General features: G+C 34.5%; 1 protein-coding gene across 2 annotated transcripts; it reads left to right on the top strand.

Moving 5' to 3' along the window:
* The first annotated feature begins 28 nt into the window (after nt 1-28).
* On the top strand, nt 29-15,770 carry LOC111051316 (dihydrolipoyllysine-residue acetyltransferase component of pyruvate dehydrogenase complex, mitochondrial). 2 transcript variants are annotated; one of them, XM_039429402.1, is made up of 8 exons: nt 29-658; nt 2,239-2,375; nt 3,693-3,953; nt 4,838-5,008; nt 6,946-7,139; nt 8,605-8,767; nt 13,431-13,564; nt 15,173-15,770. In XM_039429402.1, exons 1-8 carry the CDS (start codon nt 619-621, stop codon nt 15,300-15,302), a joined length of 1,230 nt encoding a protein of 409 aa, XP_039285336.1. In that variant the 5' UTR covers nt 29-618; the 3' UTR covers nt 15,303-15,770. The 2 variants fall into 2 exon arrangements, with proteins under 2 accessions (XP_039285336.1, XP_039285341.1); XM_039429407.1 differs by lacking the exon at nt 13,431-13,564 and adding an exon at nt 9,545-9,678 and having other exon boundaries at nt 455-658.
* The last annotated feature ends 614 nt before the right edge of the window (nt 15,771-16,384 follow it).

Raw genomic sequence — 16,384 nt, 5'->3', positions numbered from 1 at the left:
AGAATGTTTTCAACAAAATTATCAGTACAGTTGTGTTGTGTGTGATGTTGTGGTACTTTTCCATAATGAAAACACAAATTTATATTGAAGTGGTTGACACTTTCAATTTGTGTTTTCATTTCTTAATTATCAGTAAGGTATCTTCATAAATCATTATGTCCTTATAAATAGGATTAGAATCCCTATGTAAAGAAATATTGTGTTTCACGATCGAAAACCGATTTACATGATTGTACCTTAAAGATGTTTTTAGATAACCTACTCTTTTAAATTTCTCACTTGAAACTCAATTTCTTTTTTACAATAGTCCATTTCAATAATTATTTATAAAATAGAATCCATTGTTGTTTCTTAAACTTTAATGACTCTTTTCCAATAGTCTCATTTGAACTCCAATAAAATAGAATCACCAGCTATTTCTGTCGTATTCCTCTAATACTTTTACTAAGTTCTAATTTATTTGAATATTGAATTTAATGTTTCAGATCGTCATTGAAGTTCAGGTTCAACGAGCTCGCATGCCTATCACAGCCATGCTACCGAACGAGTTTCAGGTATTATTCGGACGACAAGTACCCTTCTCACAACAGAGTATCCTTGCCTGCGCTCTCGCCAACTATGGAACAGGGAAACATCGTGAGCTGGGCGAAAAAGGAAGGTTAGAGGACTTTTTTAAAGATATAGTACCGAGCCTTAGTTACGATTGATATCCTAGATTGTTAAAAAGTGAATTTTCTGTAACACTTTTCTGTGTAACACAACTTACTAATACGGCTAGTAAAAAATGTTTTATGATCTTTATTGTTATTAGACGTAATCACTCTTTTGTCATTTAAGCTGGATTCCCATATATCAGTACCAGTGTACGTGTTAGGTAGAGTGAAAATATAATTCCCATGAGTCCATATGGGACTATTCCTAGGTACTCGCCCAGACGAGCGAGTTTGAGACCACATGAGTCCCATTAGAACTTATGGGAAGAATTTTTCAACTGTATTGGACACGATCACTAATGTGGGTATCCAGTTTAAAATTATAAGTGGTTATCCAACTTCAAATGGCCTACAATATTGATAATTATTATAATAATATTAATTTTCTAATAATCACAGAATTGAGAGACAGTTTATCATGAACTAAGCGTACTCATAATTCACTTTTTACACTCGCTTGTTATTATGTAAAAGTGTCTTACTAGTTTTGTACACGTCTGATGTATTTTGAAAAGTTATCCTCATAATTTGAAGGTATTTGAGCTCCAGTATCTGAAGCTGGAGGTTCAGTAATGGTTGTCAATCTATCATTAATCAGTTGAAGTACTGATACTTATTATTCAACTGATGAAAATACATCTCTGCAGTCTGCAGTAATATTTAAAATAATTTTTTGATGTTGTTTTCCATGACGAAACACTTGATAATAACTTGGGTGTAGCCACAAAATTTGTTTGAAAGTTTACTAAGAAACAAATGTAGTGGCTACACCAAAGAATAATATGTCTTATATTCAAATCACTAATACCTCACTTCAATGAAAAACATTCGACGCTATACTATTTCTCCAAAAATGGAGAAATGGTTGGCATAAATGTTCAAATGTTAACAATGATTCTTTGCAGAGTAGAAGCAGTTTCATCTGTTCTGCAGCTATTGATAATAGACAGTTATATAAATTTCAAATTCATTTTTTATCTACTTTGTATGAATAATTAAGGACTGAAAATTCTTTGAAGTGAACAACTACAAGACGTAAACTATTTTGGACTATGTGTAACCTTATCTAAATTTGATTGATTGAGTACTTTTATTTATGTAGATTACAATATATACTGGCTTTTACACCAGCTTACAATACAGCTAATACAATAGCTTACAATACAGCAAAACTATAGATGAATTTACATAATATAGACAAAGAAAATAATTATTAAACTGTATATGATATGAAAAAAACAAATTGGAATAACTATAGATAATATTGTTATGCATCTACATAAAATGGCGGAGCTTTGGACATATCAATGTCCATTCTTCGGAAAGAATATTTAAAATATCCTTCCCACTAACTCTCTACCAAAAAAGAGTGGATTTGGGAGAGGAATAGCACAATGTTACCTTATTTTTTCTGTCCCTATCATTTTGATGATGTACTTATTGTATGAATCAATAAAGAATAAAGAATTTTCATTCCACTCAAGCTTTCATTTAAATCGGTTTCACAACTCTATTATTGTTTCAGGTGACAAATTAAACGAGGGCGATTTACTGGCGGAAATTGAAACAGACAAAGCTACAATGGGCCTTGAAACTCCTGAAGAAGGTTATTTGGCTAAAATCATCATACCAGCTGGAACGAAAGGGGTTCCAATCGGCAAGGTATGTTGTTCATCACTACTAAATTGACATCTACTTTATTCTTGTCAAAAAAAAAACAGCAGTCTTTGAGTTTGAGCTTATTCAGTTGGGAGAGCGTCTCGATGGGCATTATTCCAACTGCAACCCACGTCTTATTTTTCGCTTTTCAAGTTCAGAAGTCAAGCTTGAAGTTTAACTTGCTTTTGCAAATTAAGATTTCTGAATAGAATCTATTCATTCCTAAATTAGATTTGAAATGTGTTGACAGAGTAGTAAGCGGGGTTTAAATGTTGAAGAAATGACTGAGTACGAACAAAGTAGTAAGGGGAATTCTAATGTTGAAGAAATGACTGAGAAGAATGCTGAAATATTGAATGGTTTATTGAACTTGAATCTCAATCAAAATCATGTGGTTTTACAAAGTCTAATTTTTTTGTACTCTAGACATACGGGTTACACTGTGTGAGTGGATTTAACTCATGAAATTTCGATAATCATTAATTGGAACAAAATATTATTTATGAGTAGTGTATTCAACCACTTCTGCTATAAAATGCAACCATTAAATATGCAATGCTATAAAATGTAATCATTTTTCACTTTTACGAGCAATGGAAATTGAAACTTAAATTCAGATATTCCACATTAATTATCCTGCAATTGTGTCCTTCAATATTTCATTGCACAACATAACTTGAAACCTCAAGACTCAATAGTTGGCAATTATTGGAGAACTTGATAATATATTAAATGTTGTAGCTAAATAAGGCCTTCTGTAAATCTTACAATGAATGTACTACTACTACTCTTTAGCGCTGCAGCTCATTAAGAGCCTTGACCTCCTTTAAAAAGCCTCTCCACTTGTCTCTATCGACATTCTCACGTCTTCATCCTCTGACACCCAGCTTCCTAAGCCTAAGCCATCCTCCAGCCAACGCTTTCTCAGCCTTCTCCCTCCTGGGTTGTATCTGAAGACCTCACAGTAAATTAACTCTTCTCTATTCACCCTAAGTTTGACCATTCTTCTCCTTGCTTTTTTCTAGAATAGAATAAAACTTCATTCTCACAAAGAAAGTGTAATTACAAAAAGAAAGTAAATCAATTATTATTTCTTGGAAATATCTTTTTCGTTTTACATGTATTTTCTTCGAAATAGAAAGTTCTCCAGACTTGGCCGAAGCCGTCAGCCGATAATTTTGCTTTCTATTCATACTGTGTTTGAAAATTTTTTCTAATTATGTTACAATATTCTAAGCTGTTTGAAAACAGTGTAATCAGATTCTCTAACATCTCTGTTACATATTACTGAATACTGAATTTGAAATCATTTTTTTGCAGCTTGTATGCATAATTGTTGAGAACGAAGCCGATGTGGCCGCCTTCAAGGATTTCAAGGACGACGGAGCTCCGATCAAGGCAGCCGAGCCAGCCGCCCCTTCTCCGCCCCCGGCTGCCGCAGCTCCCGCCCCCGCCAGGGCAGCGCCGCCTCCAGCCTCCGCCGCCCCCTCACCCGTCATCCCGTCGGCCGCCAAGGGTGACCGCGTCTACGCCAGTCCACTAGCCAAGCGGGTCGCTGCCGAGAAAGGACTCAGCCTACAGGTACCATTGCTTCCTAACTGGTTGTTTCGATTTTACTTGATCTCCACCAGACGTACATACTATTATAGGAGTGGAATTGTAACTCTGCTTGGAATATTGATGGCAGTTGGGGATAGTCAACTTCACCTTGCCGGTCTGTCACACAATTTCTTCAAGGGACTACCTACTACAAGACTTATTTTAGTTCAAGACTTCCTGCTACAAGGGATATTGGACTGTCTCTTTACTACAAGGGACGATTGGAAAACATACTACCAAATCATATCCTCTAAATTCCTCATACCTTCATCCTTGTTAAGGATATAACAGGATAACATTGAAAGTGCATAAGGAAAGATTTGTAATGATCAAGGGCCAGGCCATATCAAGCGTTTTCAGTCGGCAGGGCTGGAAGCTCTCCGATTGGCTGATTTGGCTGGTGCCTGCAGTAATGCTTAATGTGGTCTGGCCCTTATCATCCAGCTGACTGATGATTTGTGTTTTGGGAGTTATCACACAGACTATCTGTCCGTTATGCAACGTCACGTGATTTCAGCTGTCCGTCTTAATTTTTGATTCGTAATTATTCAGCCATACGGAGTAAACTATAAAGTTCTATCTATTTACATACATAATAGTGGATCAAAATCAGTATGGAAACGTCTATCGCCTGTAATGATTGAATAACGATTCGTAACAAATAGTTGAGACTTACTTTTCTATTTGTTACAATATTCATAAGCTAAGTTCTCCAGTTATACACTAGTTATACATTTTATCGACAGATGTGATTGTGTTTTCTGACTGATTTTATTGTGAATGATTGTGTCTTTTGATTGATGTGAATGATTGATTGATTGAGATTTCTGATTGATTCAATTGATTGTGATCTGATTGATTCACAGTCGCTGAAATCCGGGTCGGGATTATTCGGTTCGATCAAGCTGAGTGACCTGAGCAGAGCGTCGCCCGCGGGTGCGGCAGCGAGTGCAGGGGCCGCTGGTGCCGCCTACACCGACCGAGAGGTCTCCAACATCCGCAAGGTCATCGCGCAGAGACTTTGCCAGTCTAAACAGGTGACTATACTCTCTTTCTAAGGGTAACCGTCCTCTGTAACCGTATTCAACTGATCCGTTCGGCCGTTGGATCGGACGAATCTGCTGGCCGTTAATTCGGCCGAATATGGTCGTCCATTGGAACCGTTTACGTCAGTCTAGTTCAGTAGTTGGCTGGTTGCCAATTATTGAATTAACTACTATCATAGCCACCAAAATTTTTCATAAACAATGATTATATTGAGATTTTGAAAATTGAATAAACAAATATCCACTGAATTAGTTTCATTACAATAATCTTACCTTCAACAAATATCCACTAAATAAGTTATTTATTACTAAGCAATCTTTGTTCACAGATGCCTTTGAACATCATGACGATGATATCTTTTGTCTCGCATATTCCACAATGGAACAAAACTTATCTTGAACCAAACTTATCAACTTTTCATTGTCCATAGTTACAACTTTATAAAACAGAACAACTTCAAAAAAAAACAAGACTGTGAAACAATTTTAAGTTAGGAACACTTTGTTGTCTCAGCTCGACTAGTTAGTTCGGCCGGATCGAGCCGGAAAATCCCATTTAATTTGGATCGAAAAATTGATCGGCCGGAGACGGCATTGCACGGCCGTATGTACCTGTTGCAATGGACGAGCATCTATTCCTTTCTTTGTTAGGGGATCGTTCGGTAGTTTTCGGCCGATGCTAGTTCAGACGAAAACGGTTCTAGTGGACGGCCCACCTTAAGTTCTTGTTCGTCACAAGGAACAGCAATAAGGCAGCAATGCTCCCTGGACAATATGACACGCTAGAGTTTTGTAGAGTCGATTATTACTGTCTTGGCCGGTTGAGAGTGTATTAACGGCACAGTAGAAGGCTGGCCACTAACGACAGACATGTATGCTTGATGAACATGTGTGTACACACAACATATCGTCATAAATCGTTGTGTCATCACATAGAAATGCTTCGAACACAATTTTTTGAGGTTAGGTTTTTGTATCTCCAAGTTTTTGTTGTTTATTTTTCCTTCGCTGCTCCATTTGAGATAAAATTTTCTAATTTTCCAGTGGTTCATTTATTGCTTTCGGTTCAAAAAATAAACCACTGGAAAACTACAAATTATAATGATACAAAATTCAACCTCAAATAGAGCAGCGAAGGGAAAATAATCAACAAAAATTCGAAGATACAAAAACTGAATTAAAAAAATTGTGTTCAAAGTATTTCCCTGTGATGACACAACAATGACGACATGGGTGTACACACATGTTCATCATGCATGTCCTGTCGTCGCATGGCCAGCCTTATACTGTGCCGTTCATACACTTTTACCTATCCAAGATAGTAATAAACGATAATAGTCGACAGTAATCGGCTGAGCAAACAAAAAATCGACTTGAAATTTAGAACATAAACGCCCTATACCATGTGATATCTTCTTATGATATCATTTCTCTATGAAATTAGTCACTATTTGGATGCATGTATCAGTTTACAAGGGTTGATGACTTCTAAAATACATTTGAAACATTTTTACAATAAATAATAACAATTTCTTCAATATACAAACAAGCAATCTAATCAATAAAATGTACATAATATTCAAAAATACAATATATGAAATTTACTACGAATATAAATAAATTGCATTTTCTCGAAAATTAACCTACTCAACTATGTGAAACACAATCATGTACTAGAGCAGATGTAGTATTAATACATTAAATTCAGAGTGGGTGTGCAAATACTTTAGGTAAGTGAGCTCACATATTGTTCGAAATTATGTTTTCTATTATATGTCTTCCAGTTTTTAACGGCGCATTTAAATTTTCTAATATCTTGATCTGTACAGGAAGTAAATTGTGGAGTTTTGGTGCAATTGTACGTGTAAACACCATTCATACATTTAAATTAGACCACGAATTCATTATTTCCCATTAATGTTTTGCAGACAATTCCTCACTACTACTTGACAATAGACATCAACGCCGAAGAAGTGATAAATCTCAGGAAAGAAATCAACACTAATTTCGAAAAGGAAGGCATCAAATTGAGCATCAACGACTTCATAATCAAAGCCACAGCACTCGCTTGCCACAAAGTACCTGAAGCCAACAGCGCCTGGATGGACACATTCATCCGACAGTGAGTAGAACTCAATCGCCACTTCCCTTACTAATCTTCAATTCATTCATTCATTTATTGTATAAAACACTATAATCATAATACTATTATGACATTGGAGGAAAATCTCGGCTGAGCCTGTACTATTTCTCTCCAAAAATTTTGATAAATGTTAATGTTGTCCAAAATTTAAGGTTATGTAATCAAACACTGCTTCGTCACTTGATTTTTGGTCCAGGAATAATTATTTGAAAATTTTGAAGGTTGATGTTATACTCTAAATGAATCATAAAATGTATAACAATAAATTTTAAACTTTAGAAATATTGCACTTATTTGAAAAATTTGAATACAAAATCAAAAACCTACTCACTATTAGTTATTTATAATTGATAATTGGATCTAGTTTGTGCTTTTAAGGCCACTTGCATCAAGAGTCTGTTATTTGCTATGATTTATTACGTCTTGAAAGACTGAATATGGTGTAAGGTATAAGGTATTTGAATGATTGAGCTGTATTATCTAACTTATGACATTTGATTGTGTTAATAAGTACCTAATACTTTTAAATGTTGAATAAATGGGGTTTAGAAGTGATCCGTGGTCTAGTGGATATAGTGCTTGCGTAGCAGCCTCGAGATTTCGGGTTCAAAACCGGTTAATAACAAACGTTTCAACCAGGTCACTCTAGTGTTATCGGGTGGGAACGTTGAACTGTCGGTTCCAGCTGAAGTATGAACTTAGGGACTCATAAGCGCCCACTCTTTGTAAAAGATATCCGCCGCGAAATAGAATTAATCTCAAAACTACCATCAACAGTTTCGTGACCACATTGACCACAAATCTGTGGTTTTGACAATTTCTTAGTCTTTCTATTTAAAACTGAAATAGTATGAAATTCATAGAAAAAACAGGAATACAGACGAATGGAAATTTAGTTAAAAAAATTTTTTTGTTTAATAAAAATTTATTTGGTACTGTATTACCTAACAGACAATTCATTTAAGGTAATGAATAAATATGATTAACTCATGTTGTCGATGAAGTATGTTTTGTACTTCAATTTTAATATGATGTAAGAATCAACGTTCTGTTTCAATGATAGAAGAAGTTGTTTTTTAGATAAATATAAAATTTGCTGATTTTCATGATGATGTTAGGTTTGTTGTTGAAGATGGGAAAAAATGTTTCTTAACAATTGAATTCTTTGAAAATAACTTTGTACATCTGTACGTTAAAAATTAATGTGTTCATGTATCTCTTCATGTTATCCATATGAGCGTATTCTTCCTATAATCATGAACTTTTCAACGAGCATTCAATGCCAACCAGAACGTACCAGCAGTAGGTAAATCGCAGTAAATATTTTCAAGGAGTTGTAATTTTTGTGATGTTATAGAAAAGAGAAAATGAGATAAATGGGATTAATTTACTGAGATTAATTAATAAATGAGATAAATTTACTTACACGACTTGATATTTTCAGATATCATACAGTTGACGTGAGTGTTGCCGTGAGTACTGAATCGGGTCTGATAACTCCAATTGTCTTCGATGCTGACAGAAAGGGTTTGGCCGACATTAGCACTGATATCAGATCTCTCGCTGAAAAAGCAAGAGAAGGAAAACTCCAGCCAAATGAGTTCCAGGTAAATAACTCACTATCCTCACTTTTCAAATTTTATACTGAGCATTTATAAAAAAGTCAACAATTTTTTGGAGTCTAGTTATGATGAAGAGACCTATTATAGTTAGTTTGAAAACCAATCTCAAAATGTGTAGTCAAATCTCAGTGGCAATCTCAAAATATTGCTACCACATTTAATCATCTCATCAGATTATTAAAAACCACAATTTTGAAAATGTGTCTATCTCAACTACTACCATAATGTGTAAAACTTCAAATGAGACTATGAAACGCATTTGGATGTTGCTGAAATAGGACTAAAACTGGTGATGATTTCTTGTTGATTAAAATTGGGAAAATTATATTCAAATTTGATTTGGTATTGTTGATATCAATGAATTATTTTCAAAATAACACTCCAATTCCACTTCAACCTGTTCTTGTCAATGGATTTATTGAACAAAAGTTTTGGGGGAGGATTATAATAAGGTTTTGTACGATACTTGGATTGTATAAGGCCAGCCGCTAAGTAGACCCACGCTAATCCACGAAAAGCAACCCACGCCGTGGGATGTTTTGTAAACCATTGCTACAGAATTATTCATAATCAATCAGCTGACATGTAGATTATTCATTGCATGTATTACACAGATGTCTAGAGAAGCTTAGCAATGGTTTACAAAACATCCTACGGCGTGGGTTGCTGCTTTTCGTGGATTAGCGTGGGCCTACTTTGCGGCGGGCACAAGTTTTACATTTTTGTTCCTTCACCGTTATTTATGTTTCTTTGTTATTTCAGGGAGGTACAATAACAGTTTCAAACCTTGGAATGTTTGGTATTAAACACTTCAGTGCAATCATAAATCCACCCCAGTCGTGCATTCTAGCCGTCGGTGGACTCCAGAAACGTCTCATTCCAACTAAGGATGGAGGGTGAGTTAGATATTCCTTTGATAATTGATATTTATCATCCCTTTGAGTTATTCTCATTTTATCCCTCCCTTCCCATATAACTATTAAATGATCGCTAGTCTGAGAAACTATTGTGAGCTTGCATTCTTACTGTAAATCCAACCATATGTCATATGTCAATCATCAATTATTGCAATGAAAAATAATTTCAATTTTGTCCGAACTTCACCCCTTCTTTGTAAATTTCGCAATTCCAGAGGCAATGAGTTCAGAAGATATGGTATTCTGCACTCTGGAGTTCTTTTACCATAATTATTGTTGAATCTCTGTGGTCTAAATACTCTGTTTCTTAATTCATAGTTTATTTCATTTATTTCTCTAAATTGGCTTATGAAATAATTCCTTGTCAAATCAGTATAATTGGCTAGGGCCCCCATGGACATAATTCCAATAGCTGGCGATCAATACCATTAAAAAGAGTTCTTATTATCCTTTTTACAATATTCTGTAATGGCTGTTTTATATATTTCGGAGCTAAACTGTATATTGAGATACCATAGTACAGAGTACTCTGTATCATTGAATAGTAAATAATTCTTTTAGTGCCAACCGGAAAATAGCTACTTATTCTAGAACACTTATAAAGTGCTGCTCTCATTATGTTTTTAGTGAATCTTTGTGTGATTTGAATCTCATATCAGAATCGAAAGTTATTCCTAGGTGTTTTATACTTTTACTGTAATCAAGTTTTTGGCAATTGCAATCATTCATTCTTTGGTTTCTCAGGCATACTGTTTCATGGCAAGTCAATTTAACAACTTCTCTTTCATCAACATTAATTCTTTGATTCTTAAACACTATAGCCTTTGTCTTTTGGGCATTAATTTTTATACTGTTATTAAAGAAGTACTTAGTTGCCAAATCAAGATCCTGTTGTATGAGTCTCAAACCAGTTTCCAAGTCTTTGTGTATTACATAGAATATATTGTCATCAGCATATTGCAGAATTTTACTTTTAAAGTTTAACTAGCAAAATCATTCACATATATGTTGAATAGGGTAGGTGACAAGATACTACCTTGAACTAATCCACATGTCTGCTCATAGCTGCTACTAATATAGCTACCTATACCTGCATGCAAAGTTCTATCCATGAAATAATTCTCTAATAATCTTCGTAATTTACCTCCAATACCTATTTCACTTAATTTGCGAAGCATGATTTGATAATTCACAAGGTCAAATGCCATAGTCAAATCAGTTGCCACTGCCATTACAAACATATTATCATTCAGAGATCTATTAATGTCACCTGTCACAGTTTCTAATAAATCAATAGTTGATTTTCCGGGAATGAAGCCATGTTGAGCCTTGTTTATTATACTATGTCTGGATAGATACTGTTGCAATTGCATTCCTATGAAGTGTTCCAGAATTTTCATAACAACTGATATCGATCCCACTGGTCTGTAACACCCCAGATTTTTCTTTGATCCTTTTTTAAGATGGGTCTAAGATGAGTTACTTTCATTGGTTGTGGTATATTACCAGTTTCAACAATTCTGTTAATCAAATGAATCAATATTAGTCTCAGGTAAAATATATTGCTTATTACATCTCGTGGTCTAATCCTATCTGGTCCTGAGGATGACTTACTATTCAGTTTATTGATAGCTAAATACAGAGAATGCAAATTCATGTTCTTGAAGTTCATGCTTAATTTATTGCCTATTGAATGATTTCCCTCTTTTAAATGCTGAGATAAGTCAAAGTGTTGCCCATTCATCCCACCATTAACCTTCTCAATTGTCAATTTAAATTGTTCCTTAAATTTCTCGGTTAAGTCATGCATATGATTTTCTTCAGTTACTTTGAAATTACTTTTGATTGATTCCATTATGGTTGGTCTACGTTTTTTATTGATAAATTGATTAATAGTTTCCCAAGTCTTTTTTGTATTATTAAAATTATCGGAAAATAATCTATGGTAATAAAGTCTCTTCTCCAAGCGAATTTTATTTGTCAGGTCATTTCTGATGGCCTTGAATTGGTTTCTTAGTTCTAAATTATGTTTGTCCTTTTTAAGCCTTTGCCATGTGCGATTTTTTGTATCTATTAGTTGCTTGATAGTATTATTAATCCAGGGATTCCTATCTTGTTTATTGTTGACTTTTATCCTTATTGTACTATTATCATAAATGAATTCAAATTTCTTAACGATTTCATTGTAGATATCTGATGGGTCTCTAAGATCTAGGATAGGCCACCAGTTTTCATTTCTAATTAATTCATTAACTTTTTTTGTATTGATAACACTCTTATAACCATTATCTATTGTCTACCTGAGGATTTATTCATACTGATCTTTACCCCTGTCCAATAATGGTCGGAGATTTTGTTCTCAACAATGAAAGAAGTATAAGAGCTTTCATCATTCACTTTAACATTTACGTGATCTAAACATGATGACACTAATACATTATTATATATCTCCTCTCTAGTAGGCTTTTGAATACTATTATAGAGTCCATATGAATACAAAACGCTAAGATAATTATCTGCACCATATCTATCATTCAAGTAACATATATTAATATCCCCCATCATGATAATATTTTCTTCATTTTTTATCCTCTCCAGAGATAAGAAACTTTCCAATTCATCACTAAAAGAATTAACATTTTGATTTGGAGGTCTATAGAATGCTGCTACGATTACTGATTTATCCCTATCACTAACTTTCAAACATATCAATTCAGCAGATTCAAAATTACATGTAATCTCCTCTATTTTCAAATTCTCCCTATAGAAGATTGCTAATCCCCCACCTCCTCGACCATCCGGTCTACATCTGAAAATACTAGAAAATCCAGAGATGCCATACAATTCAGTTTCCTCACTCCTTAGATTAATCTCACTCAGTATAATTAAATCTATTTCATCAATTAATTCATTTAATTCAATGTTCAATGTATCCCAATGTTTCCTCAAAGATCTTACATTTGTACATATACATCTAAATTCAGTTATTGATTTATCAGTCTGTTTTAAAAGGTTTTTCGCATCTATCCAGTCTGAGAAATTTATAAATGTATAATCTGTACTCAAGTCCTCGTCTTCGAGTTGTATCATTGTTGTAGGCTATGTTCTTATCTAATATGGGAGGAAAAATCTAATCACTATATAGTCGAAATCGTGAAGAATAGTAAGTAATGTACAGTATATTATCAAATCACCTGAATTGCACAATCAGCTCCTGCACCTCTATTTTATATATTACGACTGATGGTTGTGCTTTTCAGTAACATGGCACAAAGAGACAAATAAAAAGGGGAAAATTATTTGAGTCTATCCTGAAAATACTAAATCATTGTGATAACATCTTAATTCATAATTATCAGGATATTATCTTCCGCCTGCCAATACTTTTTCATTCTCCCGCCACATAATCCTGCCATCAATTGTCCATGTATTTCTTATACCAACTCTGTCAGCTGTTTCTTGGAACAATTTGTTGCGACGTTGTGTCAGATCTTCACGAACAGTAATACCGGTGCCGCTGAGTATTCGTCTTGCAGTCAGGATGGTCCGCTTTGTCTCAAAACTAACGAATTTTACTAGAATTGCTCGAGATGGAGGACGAGGCTGCTGTTTATCATTTGTTTGGGGCAGTGACGCATACACACGGCCAACTCGATGACATCTATCGATCTTAGCAATGGTTTACAAACTTTTGTTCCTTCACCGTTATTTATATTTCTTTTTTATTTCAGGGAGGTACAATAACAGTTTCAAACCTTGGAATGTTTGGTATTAAACACTTCAGTGCAATCATAAATCCACCTCAGTCGTGCATTCTAGCCGTCGGTGGACTCCAGAAACGTCTCATTCCAACTAAGGATGGAGGGTGAGTACAGGGTTCCTTGATATTCCTTTGATATTTATTATTCATTCAAATTATGTGAATCAAATATTATTTTACACGAGCAACTTGGTGTAATCCGTGCTCAACAATGGTTAAAATTACAAATTACATGGATAATCTCCATTGAAGTTGAAAAATCGTAGCAAAAAAATATTGCCTTCGGCTGGGATCGAACCAGAGTCCCTTGTTCCACAATCATGCACGTTGGATCTGCGTCATTAACGCAATGGGTGTATTGACGATTTGATAGGACGTTTCTCTTGAGCTGCGTACAGACTTGAGCGCTACGAATACGCGCATTTCGCTTTTCATCAGCTCATATCTGTATTTTTACTGAAACAGTAAGCTACAGTAGTATAATAAGCTTTGCATCAGCTGATGAAAAGTGAAATCGCGTGTTCGTGGCGCTCAAATCTGTACTCAAGTAAATTAATACAATTTTATCAAAAATACTCTTATCATAAGGTTATATATTTTTGTATTACCAAGTGATTTTTAACCCTTTGCGCTCTTATATCCAGTATAGCTGGATACTGCGTGTCTCACTACAGCTCTGAACCAAAAAGACGGGTTCCTGTTCGTCAGCTCTCATATCCAGCATCGCTGGCTACCCTCTTTTCCTGCTACAGCTCTCTTCAGAATTTCCATAGTTGGCCGTAAAGCTCTGGCACTTGCACAGTAGTAACTCACAAAAATAGAATACAAAATACAAAATAGAATTCTTATTTTTATTAAATAACCCTTATACAAGCACATACCAAATTTTTATTTTTTGGATTAAAAATATGTTTATAGTTTTATAAATGTATTTTTCAGATTGATAAATCATTATTTATTCAAATCGCACATATTTTATGAAAATCTTCAATAATAGAGGTTGATATACATTAAAAAACACCTCATAGCTCTTCCTCAAGTCATCACTTGCTCAAGTTCATCACTCATATTTGGTAGATATTAGCACTCTACAATACGTCTCGAAGAAACATAGGAAAATAATATATTTTCTAGTGACTAAGTAACTAAATTAATCAAACTCTGCTACATAAAAGAATAATTCTCTACTTTATGTAGAGAAAAACTGTATGTATGTTTGAACCAAAGTAGGCATTGCAGTAGTCTGTGCTACTATGCAACTCAAACCAGCTGTTATGTTTGCTTAATGAAAACATCTTTCAGCTGTTATTTTCAATCGCTAAATTAATAAAATAATATAATTAATATTGAAAAATTACGTTCATTTGCATCAATGTCAAGCAAAGGTTATCATGGGCTGGAAAAAAGCTTTTTTTTAAACTCATTAACAACATATTGCAATGAAAGAAGTGATTGTTTTGATCTATGTAGCTCTGAACAAAAATCACAGCTAAAGTCATCCACCAATCAGATCCTGATTTTATTAAAAATAAATAAGTACCTGAACATCAATATCCAGCCATGCTGGATACGAGAGCGTTCGATCTTTTTGGCGTGAGCCAGTAATGCTGGATATGAGAGCTGTAGGAAACGATTCCCATTTTGTCAGTATTGTTTTTGTGTATTATTTTGAATCTTGAATTTGATATTTAATTTGGTACTTTCGTATTTCAGATCGCGAGCGGCTGACTTCATCAGCGTGACACTGAGCTGCGACCATCGCACGGTAGATGGCGCCGTGGGCGCTCAATGGCTGGCCGCATTCCGCAAACTGATCGAGAGGCCGCAACTTATGCTGCTCTAGCCTCCCAGCCCAACAAACCAATTCCTCAGCGCGCAAACGTGTTGTCAAACAACCGACCGTGTTCAATGTAGCCTATACAGGGAAGTGCCTCTTCAAAAAAAGGCCCGCTAATTAAAGCAATAAATAAATGCTGACTGTATTCCATCATGTTATCACTGACTACATAGAACTAGTCAAATTAGGGTTTCTCAATTTCTTTCCTTACATTTGTTACTATTTTGTGTTGACCTTCACAAAGTTGGGTATGAAACATTCAGAGCTTTAGAAGTAGTAGGATTTTATTTATTTTTTATAATGTATTTTATTGGATTACTTGTCTACTTTGTGTAGATTGAAGTTACGGAACATTCTTGACTATCAATTATATGTATATACAGAGATGTTATTGTACTTTGTTATAAACTACTTTATATTCAAATTGTTATCAGCATTTATTGGTTTTGTAAATAAACTTGCTATTCCAGTGCACATTGTAAATTCATGTACTACCACAAGTTAACACTATCTTTTCAAAGACACTTTGGGAATTCCTTGTAAAGTTAAACTATGATAATAATCTTTGAGGATATACTCCAGATGCAGTTCATTTTTGAAGGTTGTGATATATTGACTCAAGTTCTATGATAATAACATACCAAGTCGTAATAGAGTATGGAAACCTATTGTAGAAAGTCATATATTTACACTTTGTATGGGGGTGTTAAACGAACAAGAATGAGACACAATGGAAATGCAAAAAAAAAAAACATTGTAATCAATTGAAGGAAGCTCGTACACCGAAACTCACATCTTATTCCCGTACCTTTAGTAGTATTTTTCTCATTTTATTTGATATAGATACCTTGAGAAATGAACGAGCAAGATGTAACCTGAACAAGGTCGTCAGAAAACTTATCATTTTAATCATAAAACGTGTGATACATTGATGAGAAGGCTATCTCGAGGTTTACTTGATGCTTTCAATTATTATTTTTAACAATGTTGAGTAGCCTGTCAGTAAACTTGCATTTCAGCTTTAACTGCACTTCACCAGCTTTAGAATAATTGATGAACTTTTTGTGTAGTTAAGAAGTTGATATTAT

This window comes from Nilaparvata lugens, chromosome 1, assembly GCF_014356525.2.
Source record: "Nilaparvata lugens isolate BPH chromosome 1, ASM1435652v1, whole genome shotgun sequence".
Lineage (NCBI taxonomy): Eukaryota > Metazoa > Arthropoda > Insecta > Hemiptera > Delphacidae > Nilaparvata > Nilaparvata lugens.
Note: the sequence above shows the minus strand (reverse complement) of the source record. Positions and strands in the feature narration are given on the sequence as shown.